The following is a 22325-nucleotide window of genomic DNA, read 5'->3' as shown; positions in this document are numbered from 1 at the left end:
ATAATAGGAGAGTTGAAATATAGTGAAATGCTACTTAAAAAATAAACCTATATTTTTACCATGCAAACTATTAGAAAAGTGTGTTTCAATTTATTTTTACCAACGTGGACATAGTTCGCTCTCGAAAAATTTGATCAAACGTTGTAAAAAAATACTTTGATTTGAAGCAAACATACTCTATTTATGTATGATTATTCCATTTATTAAACACAAACCATCACTTTAGCTTTAATAATTATAATAACGATGTGTTACTAGGTACACGTGGACCCCAACGACTTTCCATTTCATATATATGGTTGAAGTTATTCAGATTGCCACCTAACACTGAAAAAGTGGTGCATTTTTTATATAAGGTCAATCGATGGGATTATCACCAAACTACTAGAAAAAACGTATTTAAATTTTAATTAACATTGCACTTCTAGAATTAATATTGCAAAAGTCAAGTCCTCCAATCAACTCGATAGGGTGACTCAACCCAACCATAGGCTAAGGAATAAGTATCAATTTTTTTAATTATAAGGACCAAGCATATGACTATGGTAGAACGGGTTGACCAACCAACAAATTGGAGCAGTTGAGTCGACCACAATCGTCTACTATGCATTACATTACGGATTAATCATACACTTAATCAAGATTATAAGTACAATATTTTAGTTATGTTGTATAGTTTAAAATATTGTTTTTATTTTTTTCATGTTAAAAAGTATTTAATTTAGTTTATTTTCCACATTTACTTGAGAATTATTTAGTTTTGGTGAATTACTTTCCACCGTTTATTTTTGCAATTTCTCGCATTTTCCATCTCCCCATATTTTTCACGTCTCCCCGAATCCTCCTATAAAAATGGCTGCAGCTTTCATTTTTCCTATCCATCCGCCTGAAACATCGAATGAAGCGAAGAAGAATCCTCTGAAGCTCAGGAGGGATAGCGCCGTCAATGGCGGTTCCGTTTCTGATGAACTGCCGAACCGGTGATTCCTCCGCCGCGGCGCTATCCATCCTGAGTTTCATCGGTTCTCCTTGCTCTGCTATCACCGTCTTTACAATGTAGTCTACAGAAACAGAGCAATGGCAAGTGTGAGAACCGAGGACGAAAGGAGAAGTGAGTATTTTACTATTATTCTGTCTCTGAAGTTGATTTTCATAATATTCTATCCGATGAATCGTTTTCTGAGTGAAATTTTAGATTCTTTTTTAGTTTTCTTTAGAATTGGTTTGGGTTAGGTTAGGTTCATAGCTTAACAAAGATTGTTTACTATAAAAATTTGAAATCATCAAACAATTAGGTTAAGTCCAAATATCACAAAATCCAATAACTCTGGCGCGAGGGTTAGGATGATGTCGCTTTCTTGCTTTATAGTGGGTGAAATGTGAGGCAAAATCTTCGCACCGTATCTTTGCTATTTTGGAACCTTCTGATATTTTCTTCGCAGATAGTAGAAAACCATATGCTTTTTGCTTCTCTCAAGTCCTTTTCTCAACAAGGCCTCATGATAAATGCAGTCATAATCAGTCGTCGATGGGGCAAAATACTTCGCGTCATTTTTGGCACCAACCTTTTTAATGGAAAAAAAAGTAAGGAACACTGTTTTCTTGTCGCTGGCCCCGCGCCACTTACTGTCAATAGAAAAAGGAAACAGTAAAATGGAGGTTAAAGAAACACTTCTAAGCTTTGAATATGGGTTAGACCAAGGCCAATTAGCCAATTAATCTGAGAATGCTACCGGTGAATTTGAGCTCGATTAACTTTAAGGGATTGATCAGATAATTGACTGCGACTGATATTTTTTATAAATAGTTTCATGGTTTGAATTGGTTCAGTTCCCTCGGATCTTGATCAAGAGGAACATTGAGGCCGACAATCATATGATAGGTTTGATCCGGAATTCCATGGCGATTCGGAGCCAGAGATTGCAGCCGAGCAACAGAACTCGTGAGGTGATTTATGAAAACAGCCATGTAGGCATTGCTGGCGGTATAATTTGCCCTGCAAATTGAAGTTTTCTGGCGCCGGAAGTCATGGTTAGGGGAGGGACGATCACAAATGAAGAGAAACACATCTCCAATTGAACTATGTAAGCCAACTTAATGCGGTATTTGCTATGGGATTAATCTTTTCTTAACAGGAAAAAAATGAATGAAAAACAGAAACTCACAATCAGCTTAAAATACATCACAGAAGGATCGTATTATACTTGTATCTCATCAACAATAAATATGCACTTAGAATCAATATGAATAAAAGAATAATTCAAATACTAACTGACCAAAAATAAAAGAATACAACTCTTCTCTAATCTCCACTATACTATACCAAATAAAATAACAATACCTCTATGTTCTTCCCATCTTGGCGGTAATTTATAATTCTCTCTCTATATGTAGCTCTATTCAGTTGCTGGTTGAGTTTTGGCGCTATCCTCACCAGAAGTAGAAGTCTTAATTTCCTCCAGTTGCTGGAGAATTTGCTGAATGTCCGGCCGAGAAGCTGGTGATGGATCGACACAATGCAGGGCTAGTTTTAAGGTGTTCAGCAGTTCATCACCAATATTTGGTGCGTCTTTCATAAGCTCCAGATCAAACACTTCATTTGTCCACTCCTCCTTTACTATTGAGGCCACCCACTGAGGTAAATCCATTCCATCCATGGCTTCTCCAGGAGATTTTCCTGTCAAAAGTTCCAATATTATGACTCCAAGGCTGTAGACATCTGTCTTCGTTGTGGTTTTTTTGGTTTTTGTTAGCTCTGGTGCATTGTAGCCCTGTGTTCCTGCAGTGGCAATCACATTTGTGGCTGCAGCTGAAGTCATGAGCTTAGGAAGGCCAAAATCTGCAATGCGAGCATTGGTCTGATCATCCAGCAGAATGTTGCTGGACGTGAGGTACCCATGAATTAGATTCTCCTCTGTGTGGAGGTAGTTCAAGCCTTGCGTGATTCCGATCGCTATTTTCATCCTCATTGGCCAATCGACCGTGGTTTCCGGCCCGCGAGCTGCATACAGTAACCAAAGTCAGTATATGAGTTATGAATATACCCCTTAAATAGATGGATCAATAACCTCTTTCTGAAGTCGTAGCAGCCAATGGTTGAGTTTACTTACCATGAAGGAAGGAAGAGAGACTTCCTCTAGGCATGTAATCAAAGACAAGAAGCTTCTCTCCTTTGGGGCCTATGTAGTAAGCTCTAAGAGCAAGTAGATTTGGGTGTCTAATTTTTCCGAGTGCCACAACTTCAGTTTCAAATTCCTTCTGCCCTTTTGTTGTTTTTTCCCTCAATCTTTTCACTGCAACTTCATTACCATCTTCTAATGTTGCTTTATATGCTGTTCCATATGTGCTCTTGCCCATGATCTCCGCAGTCGCACACAGAAGATCATCAGCAGTGAAAACAAATGGCCCATCAAAATGAACTAGTTTTCCTCCGGCTTCACCCGTCCCCACTTCGGTGCTGCCTGGTGCTTCCTTCTCGACGCTTCTCGCTGTCGCTTGCTTGCCAGCCGTTTTGTCATTCTTTCTAGCAGCAGCTCTTTTTGATAACAAACAACACAGCAAAATTGAGCAGAGAAGAAGAAGAAGCACCAACAGAGCTCCAGCGGCTATCAGAATTATGTCCTTCACACTGAGTTTGCGGGGATGTGGTTTCCGGACCTCAGATGATGGAGTTGTAATATTCTGCGGGGAGGATGCAGGTTGACATGGAGTTGAAGCACTAAAACCACACAGTTGAAGGTTCCCTACAAAAGAGCTCGCATTGAACTTATTTGATAGAAGAACCGGGACAGGGCCAGAGAGATTGTTGTAAGAGACGTTGAAAGAGGTCAGATTCAACAAACTAATCAGCGATGTTGGTATCTGTCCCGTGAAGTTATTTTCAGAGAAATCAAGTTGGGTAATAGCAGAAATGTTCCCCAAACTTGCAGGAATCTCACCACTTAATCGATTCTTCCCAAGCTTGACCACTGAGAGATTCTGCAATCTATCAATATCTCCTGGAATCTGGCTTTCCAGGCGATTATTTTCAACATTTAATAATTGAAGAGAGGATAGATTAGAGAAACTTGAAGGGAAGCCACCATTAATGGCGTTGTTCGACAGATCCAAAAGGCGAAGTCTCTTCAGCTTGCCTATTCCACCTGGTATAGCCCCAGAGATCTTATTTTCACTGATGGAAATCTCTTGAAGCCATTCCAGTTTACTCAAGGAAGCTGGAATTGCCCCAGATATTGCATTATGATCAAGCGTTATAACAGCAAGTGGGCAAGTTCGACCACCCCAAGAATCTGGGACGGTCCCAGAAATATTGTTGTGCTGAAGGGCGAGAATTGTAAGAGAAAACGACTGCGTAAAGCTACTTGGGATAGATCCCGACAATGAATTGTAACTCAGATTAACTCTAATCAATTTGGTAGAATTTGCTAGACCAGAAGGAATTTCTCCTGTGAGCAAATTGTTGCTCAAATCAAGAGTTTGAAGAAGGGGAAGATTACCAATTGTAGGAGGAATAGAACCTGAGAATCTGTTGTTGAAAAGATAAATTCCTCTGAGATTTGGAAGGAAGCCGAGCGACCGAGGGACTGTGCCGGAGATCACATTGTCGTGGAGGCTGAGCTTTCTAAGTTCCCGGAGCTGCCCAATCCTGTCGGAAATCCGGCCGGCAAGAGCCTTCCATGGAAGCTGTATAGCAATGACCTGCCCCTTCACACACTTGATTCCTGCCCACTGCCCGGAACAAGCTCCAGTACTTCCATTCCAGCTACGCAAAGCTCCTTTTAGGTCGATGAGTTCGCGTTTTATAGCTTGAAGAGCTTGAAAATCTCCTTGTGTAACAGCCACTCCGTCCCACATCTGGCCAGTGACCGGTTGAAGGGAAAAGGCCAAAAGATGAGAAAAAAAGAGAGCAATCAGGTATGAAGAACAGCTTCTCCATTGTTGGCACTTCCACTTTCTGCTCTTATTAGGTGATTTAGAGCCCCAAACAGCTGTTTTTGCTACAGGAATCTGCATGAACTGAAGTGGGTTTACCTGAAACTCACTCAGAGGGTTGTGGGTTTTTCCCATGAACAAAACGAAACTTCAGTTTAAGAGGGAAAACAGAATGGCTTTTCGTATCTCTGGTTATTCTAGGGTTTCTGAAAGTTGGGACGATAAGTTTTATAGGGGAAGAAGATGAAGAAGAAAAATAAATTAGATTAGCTGAGAGAAAGGAGTTGGTCTGGGTCCGACGAAGCATGTGAGGACCTGAAATGTCGTTGTAATTTAGGGTGGACGAAGGATTTAGCGAAGGCATACGCTGGGGTCAGTCTCTTTATTCTTTTATGCTAACGGCTACATTTTTCTTCGGTTATTCAGGCTACGTGACATTTTTTTTTTTCTTTGCTTCTGTAACGCTTTGTCGCTCCCCCAACGGCTATATTTGATTTGGTCAGCATATTAGGTGGATAAATGTATAATGGGAGTTATAACGTACGTCCTGCCACTTGCGCTACATCATTTCTTATTTTTAATAATAATGCACAAATTAATGATAAAATAATTGCCTTTTGTCTTGAATTTCACATAGAATATTTAATTTATACAGATTTTCAACTTCATAATACAACCCTACACTTAGTGTTTTAGTGTCTAATCTAGTGAGGTCCAATTCATCCCGTAATTTTAACAAATAACTAATCTTGAAAATAGGTTGGTTCTAATTTTTCGATCAAAGGCATATTTAAGTATTACAGATCCGTTCAAGATGGTTTACACAAATAATAATTAGATTGACAAATGCACACAGAATTGACATCTAAAACCTCATTTGATAAAACCCATTTATTTTTCAGATATGCGTTGCAAATGGGGTGTTCTCAATCCCATAAATAGTGAATTGAATTCAGCCCTCATCAATTAAAACCCTTTAATTAATAAATCCATTAATTTAAATAATTTTTAATTTGAATCATTTTTCTAACCGTATCAATTTACACCAATTTCCAGTTTTCCTTTTAAGTGAAAAGTAACTCCAAACCCACATCAAGACATTGGATCCAAATATTATATGATTTTCTCAAGAAATCTCAAGCAAATAGTTTATGAATGTCTAGCAGTGCATTTAACTAACTGTTCAATGCACATGTTATGCACTGCACAACAAAAAATGTAGTTTCTGGGATATACAGACACGTAGTCGCCGTCTATTCGTTGTTTACATAATATATATTACTCACATATCCTCTTCGGTCTTCGCGTAACAATAAGAAATGAGAACTGACGGGCAAAGTAAGCAACCCCTATTTAGAAGAAACAACTTTCAACATGAACGTTGTAAACCTGAAGCATTCAACAATTTGTACCTAAGTTTAATTGGGTTGACTAGAAAATATATGAGAACGGTAATCCAATTTGACCAATTCAATGCAAAAAGTAACAAGACTTTTGAAGTATATATCTTCCATTGAGAGGTGTATATACGGTCAAGCGATTATTAACATAAATCCACCCTTGTGATATATCCTCATCCATACCTCGCAAATTTACAAACCAAATTCGAAGCAAGATTTAAGTTTCTACAATCTATTTATTGTACAATCCAATCTCAAATTTATCCAATTATGAAATTTGCGAATTGCGAACTCCACGACACCAAATCTAAACACCTCCTGATAGGATGTAGCAGCTAAATTGGGAGATGACCCACATTGCAGTGCATCATGAACAAACATACATTCCAATTCAACAGAAGATTAAAGGAAAAAAAAAAAAAACTTGCATACAGAACACGGGGGATTTGGGTTCTATGCAAGAACCCCAGATCTACATATCAAAAGCATACATCACAGACCATTGGCGCGAAAGATGTGCGATAAATTCAAAACTTGTAGAATTGGACAAATAAAAGAATGAAATTCACACTGTGTTATAACAAAATTCGAATTATAAGATCCATGGTATAAGAAGGAAGGGAAAAAATTGAATCCACAGACAACCTTACGGAGTATCATATTCTATCTCAAGGTAAAAGAACGGATCGTTAATATGAAATTTTGCACAAAAGAAAAAGAAACAAAAACTGCATCTTATTTCGTCTACGCCAATTTTCAAGATTTAATGCATTTACTGATACCGAAGTGAAGGCGGTTCCATCCCCTGGTGTACTCGAATCACGTGCGAGCAGCCACAGGCACGGCGGCAGCGGCAGCGCTGGAAGCCGCGCTGCTAAAGAACGAGAGAAATCCGGGGGATACATTGTCTTGTTCGTCCAGGAAGAGATCTTCGGGAACTCTAAATGCGCCGTGGGCACAAACCAGAGCCACACCGACCAAAAGAGCCGAAACGAGGACCGATCCAACGCTGGTGAGGAACACGACGAACACGCTGAGCAAAACCAGGAGAATTAGGGTTTCACTGTCCTTGAATGTGCGGCCGAATACAACCAGCGGCTGATCCGACGGACGGAAGAGGTAGAGGAATATCCACGAGGATAAAAGCCCGACCAGAAGAATAAGGGAAAACGGATGAGAAACGAGAGAAAAGCCAGGGATCAGAGCAACCACAGCGAGATAATTGACGCGAAAATAGGAGTAATTCTTGCGAATTCGCAAGGTCGCTTCGGATAATGATTCGGGCTTTGAAAATGCCGTCCGATCCGCAAGTTCGGCCCATGGTTTTCGCTGGGAGAGGCCGTGCCGGAGAGATTCCGATATGTGGTTAATGAAGACGCGGAAGGCCGGCGTGGTGACAGGGCCTTGAGATTGGAGAGAACCGCCGGATGCAGCGGAGAGGATGGCGGGGGATTGAGGATTGGAGATGGGAAGTATGGCCGGAGAGGAAGACATTGTCGCGTCGGCGGATCTTGAGGCAATGGCAAATGGGAGTTTTTAACGAAGAATGCTTCTCCTGTAATTAAGTCAATGGGGGAAAAGGGGCGAGATGAGGAAACTGACGACGACGCAAGACCTCTCCTACCAATAAATAGTGGAGAAAAACGCGGCTGAGCGAATGTTTATTCCGTAAGGACGACCCTTCTCTGTGATATCTCTCTGCTTCTCATCGTGATCGTCCATTCAACTTCATTTCATTGGTCAACGAAGGGTAATGATACAGCATTTTGATCAACTCTACCATGGACCATTTATTAATAAGCTCAAACTCGATGGACCAAAATTAAACTTTAGATTATTCAATCGAACCTTTATATTATGCAAATATTGAAGTTTTACCCTCTCGTTAAATTTTGTTAAATTATATTCTAAAATTTAGAGTTTTTTTTATTTATTTTAAATTTATTGCTACTTATCAACTTCCAATTTTTTCGTAAGATGGTTTGTCTGCTTGGGCCTACGGGGTTGGACAAGCCGAAGCCCAATCAGACCCAAAGCTCACGAAGGCGGCCAGAAGATCTTCCCTGTCTCGGCCCACAGAGTTGAGCCGAAGCCCACAATGTGCTCTTGTTTGTATTCCATCCCTTGTAGACGAAATTGAACCGCAAATAAATTTTGACGTCCGCCCTTCTATGAAATTAAATAATAATAATAATAATAAATAACAATAATAAGAACCCCTAAAACTACTTGTGCCTCGCAGGCTCACTCTCGCAGTCGTTCTCCCGCCAAAACCATTTCTTAGTGCTACGATTCCCTTCTTCTGTTGCTCACTTTTCATCGACCATATTGTCATATTAATCCAAAAAGATATCGTAGTCTCCTTTCTGTTTGCTTGCCGACGGAACCAAGGAGACCACAACCAAATCTCTTCGCATCGTGCGTGAACTGAGAACCAAGCCAAGCTCGATTCCAGGTTGTTTTCCTTTTTGTCTTTACTTCCAATCCACGAACCTCGGCGGCGATCGAACTCTTAAGCGTTGAATCGTCGTGTCACAGCGTTAATGGCGGAGCGGGATTCAGAACTTGTTTCTGCTATTAACGAACTCGACGATCGGTCATTCCTCTCGCTTTGCTTTGGTCCTTCAGTGTCCATCAGGATTTGGCTTCTAAAAAACGCCGAGAGGTTCCAAATAAGGCCATCGCTGTTACTTACTGTTTTCCTAGGGTTTACGAAGGATCCGTATCCATATGTTAGAAAAGCTGCTCTCGATGGACTAGCAGGTTTGGGGAATACTGTTGTCGAAGACGGCAGTATGATTGAATGTTGCTATTTCCGTGCTATTGAACTTCTAAACGACGTGGAGGATTGTGTTCGGTCAGCTGCAGTACGCGTTGTAAGATACTCGTTTTGCGATATATCTCCATTGTCTCTTTTCTTTTACAACATAAAAAATTTGATTAAGCAATTTCGGTTCGGTAGTATGTCACAGTTCCTTAAGATTCATAGTCCATGATTGGATGTTGCAGTTCCTTAAGATTCATAGTCCATGATTTGATGTCGTAGTTCCCTAAGATTCATAGTCCATGATTTGATGTTGCAGTTCCTTAAGATTCATAGTCCATGATTTGATGTCGCAGTTCCTTAAGATTCATAGTCCATGATTTGATGTCGCAGTTCCTTAAGATTCATAGTCCATGATTTGATGTCGCAGTTCCTTAAGATTCATAGTCCATGATTTGATGTTGCAGTTCCTTAAGATTCATAGTCCATGATTTGATGTCGCAGTTCCTTAAGATTCATAGTCCATGATTTGATGTTGCAGTTCCTTAAGATTCATAGTCCATGATTTGATGTCGCAGTTCCTTAAGATTCATAGTCCATGATTTGATGTCGCAGTTCCTTAAGATTCATAGTCCATGATTTGATGTCGCAGTTACTTAAGATTCATAGTCCATGATTTGATGTTGCAGTTCCTTTAAGATCCATAAGCCATGATTTGATGACGATTGCTAATTAATAGACTTAGTTTTTTAATTACTGCGATCAAGCTACTCGCATTGGCAGAATATCACGTTCTTTATCAGTAAGAGCTTTTGACAAATTGATCCAGGTCATCACTTGGGGTCTCATGCTTGCGGCTCATAGTCCAGAGAGGAAACAACATTTTTCTGATGAAATATTCGCTAACGTAAGTTTAAATTTAATATGCTGTTGATTTCTCTGGATTGGTGAAATTCATTCACTGAAAAACTTATCATCCTTTGTTTAGAGTGTCATTCTTAACTAGAATTCGAGATATCAGTCTCATCTAGATTCCGGATACTAGTATTGTGGTGTGCATACTGAGCGAACCTATTTAGACATAGTCCTGTGTTGCGTCTGGATAACATTTCTTCTGTTTGCTAGTGGTGGATTAACTTTGCCTTAGGCATTCAACTTCCTTGGTAGTATGCAACTTTAGATTCGCTTTCCATGTCCATCTTCTCAGCTCTCATGTTTAGTGTTTAAAACTTTCCACTTTGAATAGTGTTTGTATATGGACAGGTCACATTTCCTTAGGAGATCTTTAAGGAAGTGATCACTATTTTTCCATGCCAACTGAACTTTAGGAAGTGCTTTCCCTTGCGTCGAGTCTTAAAGTGAGTGCTTCGAATTTTGAACTTGTAGTTATAAAATGCCTCTACTGATATACGTATATATTGGTAATATCAGCTTTGTTCTATGACAAGAGATATGAGCATGGAGGTCAGGTTTAATGCATTTGTTGCAATAAAAAGGTTGGAAATTGTTTCCGAGGATCTTCTTTTACAAAGCATGTCCAAGAGAGTCTTAAGTATCTTCAAGGGGAAAAAGTCTCTTGTTCAATGCTATACCGAACAATTAGAAATGTTGGCGTTGGATGTTGCTGGGGCTTTTGTGCATGGCGTAGAAGATGAATTTCATCAGGTAACTTGCGTTGTTATATATGTTTGATTGAAATACCCCTATGCACCAATATTATAGATTTAAAAAAAAAAAAATTGTTCTTATCTCCACTATCCTTGTAATCAATCGTCACTCCTCAACGCGTTTTGCTATTTCAACTTTAATCTTGTAGTTTCTTCATGTTTATGCCACCAGGCCTTCAATGATAGTTGTTTCAGCTTGCTTGCTTAATCACCATACCAATGCCATAATGGTTGGGAGTATCCTCCTGTAAACTTTTTATCTCATTAAATTTGAGCATACATGTTTTTTTTTAAGTGGACAATCACTGCCTTTTTTCAAGAGAGGAAAATGACGGACAAGGAAATGAGTAGAAGCTTTATGTATTGAAGACCTGTCTTCTAAATTAGACATTAGCTACGAAGGAATGATATATGCTCTTCATCATATTAGCATTTGTAGAAAAAAATGTGACTATGATATTGACACTTTCTCTTAATCTCAAGGTGCGGAAGTCTGCCTGCGATGCTTTGTTTAATTTGATCATCCTGTCAACTAAATTTGCTGGCGAGGCCTTGAGCTTACTAATGGACGTCCTGAATGATGATTCAGTTTCTGTCCGCTTGCAAGCTTTGGAAACATTACATCACATGGCAATTTCCAATTGTCTGCAATTGCAAGAAGCACATATGCACATGGTATAGTTAATCCTTGTTCTATATTTTGGAGTCTTTCAATTACTCATAATAGGTGTTCATTGACAGCAGTTTAAGGTTACGATTATAAGAACTTCTGTATCTGAGTTTTTTCAATTAAAAGTTTGAACCGTACAAAATCATACTAAGCCTGTCACTGCGCAAGTCATCAAATGAAATTTATTTGTGTCAATATTTGAGATTGGATATTAAAGATCAATATCTATGTTTGGTTCATATTATTCTTATCAACATTGGTTTAATTGCAGTTTCTCAGTGCTTTAAGTGACAATAATGGCCACGTAAGATCTGCTTTAAGGAAACTTCTTAAATTAGCGAAGCTGCCAGATTTGGTGACATTTCAGTTGTCTTTTAATGGTCTTGTCGAAAGTTTAGAATCATACCCGCAGGTATGTCTTCCCTTGATCCTTCCCTTGTATTCTTTCTTCTTTTGTGCTGTTGTGTATAATTTCTATAGATTCGTTTACTTACTATTGCCGCTCCTTTCTGGAAATAGAATCTATATTGAACACAATTTCATTCTTATTGATGTGCTATTTTCACTTTGTTAATTGCTAGGATGAGTCTGATGTGCTCTCCGTGCTGTTTCATATGGGTCAGAATCATGTAAATATGGTTGCCTCCATTATCACGGATGTTTTTGAACAGGTTAGCTTGGCTCTTTATTTTCCGTATATGGTAATGTTGGACTCATCTAATTATCTAGTGAAATCATTTATATTCGTGGATTAGCTTCCAGCCATTATACCTTAATCCAGTTTTCAGTAGTGCACGTGGGGCATATATATATTTCAATATTTTATGTATATTAATAGAAACCTGAAAGCTCAATCGTGAAGGTCAATGAATGGTGATGGTACTGTTAACTCTCTTGTACTTGTTCTTTGCTTCAGATAGACCCAGCGTCTGAAGGAAAACTTGGATTTGATAGCGTGAAGGTGATTGCATATACTGTTCTAGCTATTTCAGCTCCCGTTCTGGACACTCATTCTCTTAGGATTCCACCTAGAATATTTTCTTATGCAGCTACATTGCTTGGAAGGATCTCTCATGCTCTGGGCGATATTATGGATCAAAGCACTATTTTTGCTTACTTGCTGCAAAACAGTAAAAACACTGGATTATCTGATCTGGGGTTTAATCCAGAGGGAGTCCCATGCTCACTTACACCTGGAAGTTATGTCAATGATATACTTGCCATTGCCTCACCTAAGACGCCTGCAACGATACATGAGAAGCAGCACAAAGATGATGATGCCATAGAATCTATCAAAACTATCCTCTCAAAGGTGCAAGATATTTGGCCGCTAATACAATCGGGATTTTTGCATGAAGTTCTAAGGACTTTGAGGTTTGTAAATCAGTTCTTTGTTTAACTTCTTATGGGGTCATACATTAAATGAATTGTTCCATACTTATGGTAGTTCTATGAAGCTTTTATTAGATATCAGTGCAAGATCAGTTGCCTGTGCTGATAAAGTCAATATTCTTTTATTATTATTTTTTTTAATGAACAATACGATTACTCTGTAAATTTTGAGCTTTTAAATTTTGTTCTTATCTTAGGTTGGAAAGAAGCGCTGGAGTGTTCGATATACCTTTTTGTGCTAGCTATATTCCTAGGTCCTTTGGTTGAATTAGATACTGCCTTTAGTCACCATGCTCCCAGTGTATCCAGCACCTTTTTGGGGTGGCTTTTTGATAATTAATTGTAGGAATGTTTGTTTTTCTATGGTTGGTACAGTTTTTTTTTACATCTTCCATCATATCAATTAAAACTGTTTTCTGTTTCCATGTTTTGACATGAAAGTGAGTCTTGCTTTTATTCTAATCATCATTGCAAAACGACAGCTTTGGTTTTTTCTCTTTTGTTCTCATCCTTGTCCTTTGCAGACAAGTAAATTCAACTTTTGGTCTAACTTCCTCATTTTCTTGGAATTGCAGGGTTTGCAAGGAAGCATTGGAAGTATTCACGTATCAAATAGACAAATACAGTGGGGCTTTAGCTTTTACACTGCAATATCTCAAGATAATGAAACTGGTTGCGAAGGTATGGAATTTGATGTCTTCAAAACATAGTTGTAGAATTGGAGAATGGGAATCTCTATTAGGAAAGCTAGAAAAGGGGCTGAAAGGGTTGAGAAGTAGGTTCATTGGATTCTCTAAAGAAGAAGAACGACATATCTTAGAATTGATGTTGGTAACTTGTGCACTCAAGTTGTCTAATGGAGAAATTTGCTGTCATCTCACAATTATGAGAAAATTGTCGATGATAGCTTCCAACATAGAGCATCTCCTTAAGGAAGAATGTATTGAGCCATCAACTTTTGTATGTGAAGTTCAAAGATCATTGTCAAAGTTAGGCGCCATTACCCCTAAAGCTTCTTGCTATTCACTTGATTTTAGAAAACTGCTGAAAACTTTCACCCTCAACCATCTAGAAATTTCAGAAAAACTTAAGCACGTCAAGGCAGAGCTAGTCATTCCAGATAATGACTACGAAAAACCCCTCTATTTTGTTCCAGGACTACCCGTTGGTATTCTGTGCCAAATTATCCTACACAATGTTCCAAGTGAGAGGAAGCTATGGTTTAGAATCACAATGGATAACACGACAAGTCAGTTTATCTTCTTGGATTTCCTTTCCTTAGGAGGAGGTTGTGATGAGGTTAGGGAATTTACCTATACCGTTCCATTCTACAGAACTCCAAAAGCTTCTTCTTTTATAGCTAGGATTTGTATAGGACTTGAATGTTGGTTTGAGAGTGCTGAAGTTAATGAACGCCGTGGAGGTCCAAAACGTGATCTAGCATACATTTGCAAAGAAAAGGAAGTTTATCTTTCCATGATCCACAATAGTTGATTTAGTGCAGGGTTCATTTAAAATATCAGTCTCTGTAAATATTGAGGGAATATGTGAGAATGGCTACGGAATATGTTTTTTTAGTGTAAAAGTTAACCATTTTGATCTTCATGCAGAAACTGTTGTGAAGATCTGATCAAAATGAGCCATACCAAAATGAGCCTATTTATGGTTCAAATGCTTACTGATCCTGCAGATATCTTGGATACCAAAAGATCTGCGGATTGGTCTTTCTTTAGTAAAGCAAGAAAAAAAAACATCGATCATTCGTTGAAGGTATTTTCATTTCCATCTTGAAAGCCTCTATCACTGGGTTTCTTTGAAAGAGACGCTTTTTGTTTCTGACGGCTTGCTACCCATGCCGTTTGTTAACTTGGATTCATTAACCGGTAAGTGTTATGAACTTAAATGGTGCCGTACAAGTGAATAACTGATGCAGGAATTGGATCCCAGGTATGTGAACAAATACTCATCCATGAACTCAATATAGAAAGAAACATGGAAAGTTACAAAACAAAACTAAATTCTTTTGAACTATTAAAAGAAGATTTTGTAACATTTATGATATAACCAAATACAACTTTTTGATGTTTTCGTTTACTTACAACCACATGTAATACAATATTTCAAATACAGATAAAAGGTGCTGAAATTAGTTACTATTACCGTTTCAACGGTGGTGGGAGAATTATTTGTAAGTATTTTCATCTCTTACTCTTTTTAACTTGTATATCATTTTAAACAAAAAATCTTAGTAAGATATTTATTTGAACTATACATATATATAAATAAATAGTACCTATTTTAGTAATTTTATTGGACAAGAATCATCTCACGAATCATAAATGAAACTAATAGTTCTGTTTTTTAAAAATGGATAATGCTTGTAGCAACTTTTTAAACAAAAGCAAATTATAGCAAAAGACATCAAGTGTTTAGTGTAGTTTCTCAAATGACTTCAGATTAAGATGTTCTTTTTCAAAAAAAAATAATATTTTATTTAATAAAAAGCACTTTTAAACAAAATTAAAATGAAGATGTTTTTATTAAGTAACTCAGAAATTTTCAAAAATGAGCAAAATCTAAAAAATATGGAGTAAAACAGTTAATTATATAATTACTATAGAATATAATGCAACAAAAGAATTATATTTTACTAAAATAGTTAAATTACAAATTTAGTAATTGAATTTTGAGGTTGTTTTGAATCTTATAGAATTAAAATTTAGTCTCCTAAATAAATATTCAAAATTTGTAAAGTCTTAATATCTTCTCAATACAATAATGAAAAGTTTAAAATTTTGAATTTTTTTTCCGATCACTTGAAAGTAATTTTTTTTATTGATATTATTTAAAATTCACAAAACCAAAGTTCAAACAAAACTTATAGTTCAACAAATATTTTCTAAATAGGGTGATTTAAAAACTTTTACTGAAAATATTTTTTAAAAAAGGGCCTTTAATTAGACAATTTCGAAATCATTTGAAAAAACACTAAAATTTGAGGAAATGGTGAAAAATGTCAGGAGTAAATAAGGGATTTTTTTTGTGAAAAAAAAAAAACATCATTAGGTGAAATTATAAGTTTATAACCCTCCTTTTGAGTCAACTAGGCTTGTTTTTACTTTTGTGTTTTCAATAGATTTGAGATTTTGACTACCGATGTTGAAAAGTCGGGAGTTTATGCCTCTTCGCTATTCAAAAGGAAACCATTGCAGCTATGGATATTACCAACATACCAACATACCAACTACGTGCAGGTGGGAGCCTCTTCTCACGCTCAGCGAACGATAGCCGATTGGAAACACCTTTTCCTTGGAACCCTGGACGTCTTTTCCTGCCAGCCGCACCCTTCTTTATAACTCTCAACCTATCATTTGAAAAACCAGGGGAGTTATAAAGTTAAGTGTGTTTTACAAAATTGATAGCAAAATTGACAAATTTAAAAAGACAACCTCATGGTACGCAAAGCAATGTACTTTGAAGTATCACTGATAAATTAAAGAAAAAAAGAAAAAACTGACCGTTTTCTAAATTATTAAATGAAGGGATATGGTAGATCATCGTCTTACCGTGTTCAAAATTTTGTCATCAATTAACACACCTCCAATTATGTATATGGATTCATTGATGACTCCAGCTGCCGCATATCCTCGCGTCTTATTCATGGGTTCCCCAACGATCCACGATTCCATACGTGGATCATATACTTCAACGCTCGAAACCATGGAATCTCCATCAAATCCCCCAAGAGCATAACTGCGAAGTATAGAACATTAAATACAGGCCTGGTCATTTCTCCACATGGATGTGAAAACTTATAAACTATTGCTTGTTTGGCGTATATTCCCAATTGATAAAGTGCATTCACGTAACACAATCTGACTCATTATAACCCGTAAGTCACCCATAACAAAGAAATGGCTTACAGTTTCTCGTTCAAAGTCACCAATGAATGACATCCTCGCTTTGCATTCATATTAGGGATTTGAGTCCATGAATGTTCTCTGATGTCAAACCTTTCAGCAGACCTGAAAAGGCAGAAATTGGGAAAGACCATGAAAGCTGTTTTTGTATCTTTCAAGCCAACTCAATTATGGCATGCTGGAGGCAACAATTGAGATAGTTCTATTAACTCCTCTATGAAGAAGAAAAGAAAAGAAATATTAGTCATGGTATCTTACCTCATATAGTCATTACCATCAAACCCCCCTGTTGCATAAATTACGCCATTGAGCTCCACTGCAGCAACAGCAAATCGCTGTAGAAAATAATCGAGCAATTAAAAGAAAATGTCAACAAACAAAATGCAGCTGTAAGAGAAGTAATCAATGGCAAGCATTTGAACTATGGTTAAGAAATCAAGCATGAAAAATTGGCCGAAGAGCATCCTTTACACTCGGTAGCACTGACCTCACATGGATTTATATCCAAGGTGAAGTCAAGCATACCAATACCCGACCATTAAACCGAAAGAAAACTTTAAGGAAATTTGTTCGTCATACTTTCCAAATTTAACCGAATGAATCGAGTTATCATAGAGGTGGATCAACCTAAAATTAAACACGACAAACATGCCAAAATCACCAATTACCCTTTGTAGCATTGACCTTGTACAAATCCATCGTCCAAGATCCATGTCAAGCATTTCAACATCTGAGAACGACTCAATACCATTTCCACCACCAATAGCAAATAATTTGTTACCAATGCTAACTCCTCCGAGGCTTCCCTTTGCCAGATTTAAAGAAGGGCACAAGGTCCACTGATCGGTCTCCAGGTTATATGATTCAACTTCAACAACAAAGAAAGGAAATGACAGAAATAATTGTATTACACAAATAAAGACATCCGAGAAAATTAGTAGAAGTTGATACCTGTGTTATACCATGCACAACCATTACCACCACCAAAAACATAAAGCTGACTATTCAACCATGCAACAGAAGCGTATGCACGTACAGAGCTCATCGGCCGAAGTGATTTAATCATATCGCTAGAAGGGTCATACAATTCCAAAGTTGACAAGTGTGATGCACCATCATATCCTCCAATAAGAAAAATGGATTCATCAGGATCCAAACACAAGTCTTCCAATTGTTCCTCCACCACTACCCTCTTTGCTTCTACTGCATTTGAGTTTGGCAAATAATTCGACGTTATACGACCCTTCAACTCCTGGATTTCACCTTCTGCCGCCAACTGCCATGAAAAGTTGAAATTTTTCCCATAAATCTTATCACATAAGTTAACAAGAGTTGTTGTCTGCCCTTAAGCCATTTTCATCTTTGGTAGGAGGGACATAAACAACAGGCATTTGAGATGAAGCGAATCAACTAGTTAAAAGATAGATTACTTAAAACACAAGCAGTACCAAGATCGTTCAACCCTCATCCTCAAAAAATGCATGCATCGTCTTGCAAACCTTCAGCAAAACAGCTTAATCAGTAAGCTTTTTTCAAAATGTTTGTTTATTTAACGCTTTAGTGTTTGTTAACGTATCTGAAATATTTTCAAATATCAAATTACAAAATCATACGAACTCTCGGCTTAAAAATGTTGCATAGACTCGTGTACAGAAATTTTCAACATTGTTATTATATGTGTGCAGGCGTGCATATATTTCACCTCCTACATTAAGGGATTCTTTAGAATCGACCTTACGTTATGTAGAAACCCACAATTCTTTTATGGTCCAGAAGAGAATATGAGGAATCGAGACAACCAATTAAAATTTTAAAACAGCGCCATTACAACCGCATAATTTACTACTCTAAAGATATTCACAATGTCCTGACTATCCCAACTACATTTTGATTAAAAAAACATGAACACATTGGATTCTTGAATATGACCAAATGCCAGACATGCAGAAGGAAGGAAGATAAGTATATAGTAGTGGACTTTTTAAAGTAAAGAATGAAAAGTACCAGCTTTTCCTCCAAGAAAACTATTCTCCTAGCTTGTTCTGCATTAGATTCCTTAAGCTCTTGTAGCTCTTGAACCAACTACAAAATATTAAAACCCATATTAAACGCCACGATCCAGAAAGATATTCACATAAAAATATATACCATATATGGAATGCTATAACTACCTTAGCAATTGGAGACTGAAGTCCAGTCAAAGTACCAAAGTCCTCTTCATTGCTCTCTTTGGACTTTATTGGTTCACCGGAACTACCATTATTCACCAAATTATTGCCCTTATTAATGGTAGTATGATTCATATCACTTGTTAAAGGCAAGATTGGACTTTCATGATGCTTTATAGCAAATTGTTGTAGTTTGTGCAATATTCGGCACTTCACCTCTTCATCGGATTCATTTGCATAACAATGAGCTCCAAGTGCACTATTCCCTGCATCTAATGAGGAAGTAACATCTACGGCGTCCACTACTTGACTTTCCAGGTCAAAGTGCTCCTCCATAATTTGTGATTTGGTCTTTTCACCTTCATCCCTTGATTCCAAGGAGGGGAGGACTGTACAACAAGGTTTGCAGTTCGTTGTAAATTGTGGTACATGTGGAGTCATTGCTTGAGATGATAATAAAGAAATCAACTTATTTGTCTGAGCATGGTCAAGCTCAAACCAGAAATGATTGGGGCTATAATAGTTGTCCTTAATTATAGGCTTGAACTGATTTTCTAACAAAGGTTGGCACAGCTTCCGAACAAGAATTTGAACCTAATAAAAATAGAAACCATAAGAAAAGAGCATTTTCTTGGTGATAACCATTGTCTATCTTCACAGTCATGACAATTAGGGGAAACAGAACAAGAACGGAAAGTTTTTGGTAAAACCTGAGCTGGATAAAGTGTTCTCTCTGAACCATCAGTAGTCCACCCATATGGATTAATATTTATCTGTCCTGAACTAGCTGCCTCAAAGATACCATTCAACTTTCTCTCGCTATAGTTGAATAGAAACAAAGGCAAACCAGGATCAATGTTCTTCACATATGAAAAGTGTTGAGAAGGCAAGCCTGTATAGATGGAAAATAAAGATGTAAGTGATCCGAGGGCAGAAAATTGAAACAAAACAAGAGGATAATCTAGAGTGAAGAGGGAGGAAAATTGTAAGAAGAACAAAGTAATTGATATCGTCATGTGATTTCCAACAAAATAAATCACATTCTTTAAACTACAAAATGCTGACGCGTAAATATAAAACTAGTAAAATAAGTAAAGAAAATGTAAAGAGGAGAAAAAATAAGCAAAAGATATAGATTGAGTTGTGGATACGAACCAAAAAGCTGGTTAGAAAGACATTCCTTTATGGTGCTGTTCGTGCATCCAAATATTACGCTTCCAAGGTGACACTTGCTCAAATTTCTGTACACTTCACCAGCATCCAATCGAGAAGAAGATCCAGCTTTGAACTTTAGAGCTCTCTGTCCTGTATTCATTCTTCCATATGGAGAAGTGAAGAAGAAAAAATCTAGTGAAAATCATAAACTGAAGAAATATAATGCTTGTAACCAAAGACACGTGTCATCCTGCACAACAAATCATCCAATAGAAATTGCATTCATAGTCAAGTTTAACAATCTCCAAATTTCTGCTTTGACAACATACATATATTTTTTTTATTTTAAAAGAAAGTAAGCTCTACAAAACTACATTTAGTCCACATAATTTATATATTACTTACTTTTCGCTCAACAAAGAAAAACATAAAATTATTTGAGGGAAGCAAAATGCATAAAAGAAAACATTAGCAAAAGTATGAACACTCAAAAATAATTAATGACAAATTGACCATTTGTGTGGTGATTCATATTTGGTCAGAGTTGATTTCTAATTGGTTAAAATCTTGAAGGCTTGAGTTCACCAAAAGATAGGGATCAATTATCTAAATAGAAACAATAAGATACTGTCAAAATGATCAGGTGAAGAAGAAGGTAAAATAGAACACTCAAAAGCTTAAGGATCATTGACGTGCAAAACAAAAGGAACAACTGAAGATACATCAAGCAAAAGTTACTATTATAAAATTAAGTCAAAATGCATAAGGATCTTCCCAGACTCCCAAATATTTGACCAAAAAAAAAAAACTGAAGCTACATCAACCTCAACGTACGTTCTAAACCTGGACAAAAGAAACTTTTAGTAACCAAAAAATTGTGTGAACAACGACACCTAAAAAACATAGTGAGAAATTAGCGCATCTTCAAACCGTGACAGTATGACCTTACTCAAGAGGTCTTCGACATGATTCCAAAAGGAAAAGCAGATAAAAATATCTAGCACAGTAGAGGAAAGAGCATGATATCTTTCGAGAAATTAGCGTTTATTCAAACACAACGTATTTAAGAACATGATCCTATAGTGAAATGCAAAGTACATTTCGTTTCAGAAGAAATATTTAAACAACGAGATTATCAACTGATATGAACAGGTTCCTCATGTACATCCGAAAGCACATTTCAAAAATACGTTACGCTTCGTCAATGATTCTAATAATCTTATAGCAACAAATCTGCTAATATTACTCGGATAGCCAGACTTTGGAACAAGTAACATAACAAGAATACGCGCACTTCGATTCGATCATCACTAGATTTCTACAATGCTAACTTCTAAGAGACTTACCTTTCACCGCAGGCAACCGATTCAAATGAAGAACTCGCCGTTTGAACAAACTAAGTTTTCACGGAGATGGATTCAGATAGAGGTCTCAATATCTGGTAACTCTTCCTTCACGAGATCTAAAATGAAAATCCTCACATCATGATAATGAAGTTCCCTGTTAACTCTTTCGCTAACTCTCTCACAGTCGCGAGAGAGAGAGAGAGACGAACAGAGCGGGACTGTGCTTTACGGCGTGAAATCTCAAAACAGAGCGCGAAATGAGGCTTTTGCGTTTCTCAACAACGATCCTGACGAGTCTCGGTGAAGTAGTGAAGAAACGTGGAGGCTACGATCAAGTGTTTCATGCTTATAGTATGGATCAACAATTTTGCCACGTGTCGCGTGTATGTGGCATCAATGGCACAACTTGCGTAATCCAACCGTCCAGATCAAAATTTTTGCAGCAAATAAATTTTGTGGGTTGAAGAAAAAAGAGTTGGGAGTAATTAAAGCTGGAATTATAGAGTACTCTTGTCTTTCGATTATTAATGCCCACATTCCATAAATCCAAAACTCTTGCGCAACAGATATTTATAGGAAAAAGCACGCAGATCTCATGAATTATTGAGGAAATTAAAGTTTTTTTTTTTTTTCTCTCTCTCTCTTTTTAAGTACAACAGGGTCTAAAAATAAAATAAAATCTTAGGACTGTAATTTTAAAATTTAAATAGACATAAATTTCAAAATTCAGACATAGTTTATAATTTATTATAAAGTATATGGTATGATAAAATAATAACATTTTTTAAACAATTTTCGAATCAAAATGCTACCAAATATGGTTTTTGTTTATGTTTAGTCCTTTGAAGGCTACCGTATTTAAACAGAGGAAAATGCATAGTGAATAGCTCACATACCCATACCTGTGTGAA

At 37.2% G+C, this 22325-nt stretch overlaps 4 protein-coding genes across 5 annotated transcripts; 1 reads left to right on the top strand and 3 right to left on the bottom strand.

The window, feature by feature from the left end:
* Window positions 1-2147: 2147 nt before the first annotated feature.
* Window positions 2148-5189, bottom strand: LOC111791873 (probably inactive leucine-rich repeat receptor-like protein kinase IMK2). The gene is made up of 2 exons (XM_023673375.2): window positions 3111-5189; window positions 2148-3001 (listed from the first exon to the last, which is right to left on the bottom strand). Exons 1-2 carry the CDS (start codon window positions 5065-5067, stop codon window positions 2397-2399), a joined length of 2562 nt encoding a protein of 853 aa, XP_023529143.2. The 5' UTR covers window positions 5068-5189; the 3' UTR covers window positions 2148-2396.
* Window positions 5190-6888: 1699 nt separating this feature from the next.
* On the bottom strand, window positions 6889-7961 carry LOC111790998 (PRA1 family protein B4). Its single transcript, XM_023672162.2, has one exon. It carries the CDS (start codon window positions 7824-7826, stop codon window positions 7152-7154), a length of 675 nt encoding a protein of 224 aa, XP_023527930.2. The 5' UTR covers window positions 7827-7961; the 3' UTR covers window positions 6889-7151.
* A 593-nt stretch (window positions 7962-8554) lies between these two features.
* On the top strand, window positions 8555-14771 carry SIEL (ARM repeat superfamily protein). Its single transcript, XM_023671584.2, has 8 exons — window positions 8555-9208; window positions 9926-10003; window positions 10528-10761; window positions 11247-11438; window positions 11705-11845; window positions 12015-12104; window positions 12350-12807; window positions 13401-14771. The coding sequence occupies exons 1-8, from the start codon at window positions 8876-8878 to the stop codon at window positions 14317-14319; spliced, it is 2445 nt and encodes an 814-aa protein (XP_023527352.2). The 5' UTR covers window positions 8555-8875; the 3' UTR covers window positions 14320-14771.
* Window positions 14772-15874: 1103 nt separating this feature from the next.
* LOC111790612 (influenza virus NS1A-binding protein) lies at window positions 15875-21713 on the bottom strand. Of its 2 annotated transcripts, none has more exons than XM_087122411.1 (11): window positions 21415-21713; window positions 20069-20318; window positions 19624-19805; window positions 18917-19507; window positions 18750-18827; window positions 17697-18021; window positions 17414-17613; window positions 17004-17080; window positions 16749-16850; window positions 16392-16578; window positions 15875-16189 (listed from the first exon to the last, which is right to left on the bottom strand). In XM_087122411.1, exons 2-11 carry the CDS (start codon window positions 20226-20228, stop codon window positions 16100-16102), a joined length of 1992 nt encoding a protein of 663 aa, XP_086978537.1. In that variant the 5' UTR covers window positions 20229-20318; window positions 21415-21713; the 3' UTR covers window positions 15875-16099. The 2 variants fall into 2 exon arrangements, with proteins under 2 accessions (XP_086978537.1, XP_023527355.2); XM_023671587.2 differs by having other exon boundaries at window positions 20069-20229.
* Between the last annotated feature and the right edge of the window lie 612 nt (window positions 21714-22325).

Source organism: Cucurbita pepo, chromosome 3, assembly GCF_057944985.1.
Source record: "Cucurbita pepo subsp. pepo isolate OVF chromosome 3, ASM5794498v1, whole genome shotgun sequence".
NCBI lineage: Eukaryota > Viridiplantae > Streptophyta > Magnoliopsida > Cucurbitales > Cucurbitaceae > Cucurbita > Cucurbita pepo.
This window is presented reverse-complemented; position numbering and strand designations above follow the sequence as displayed.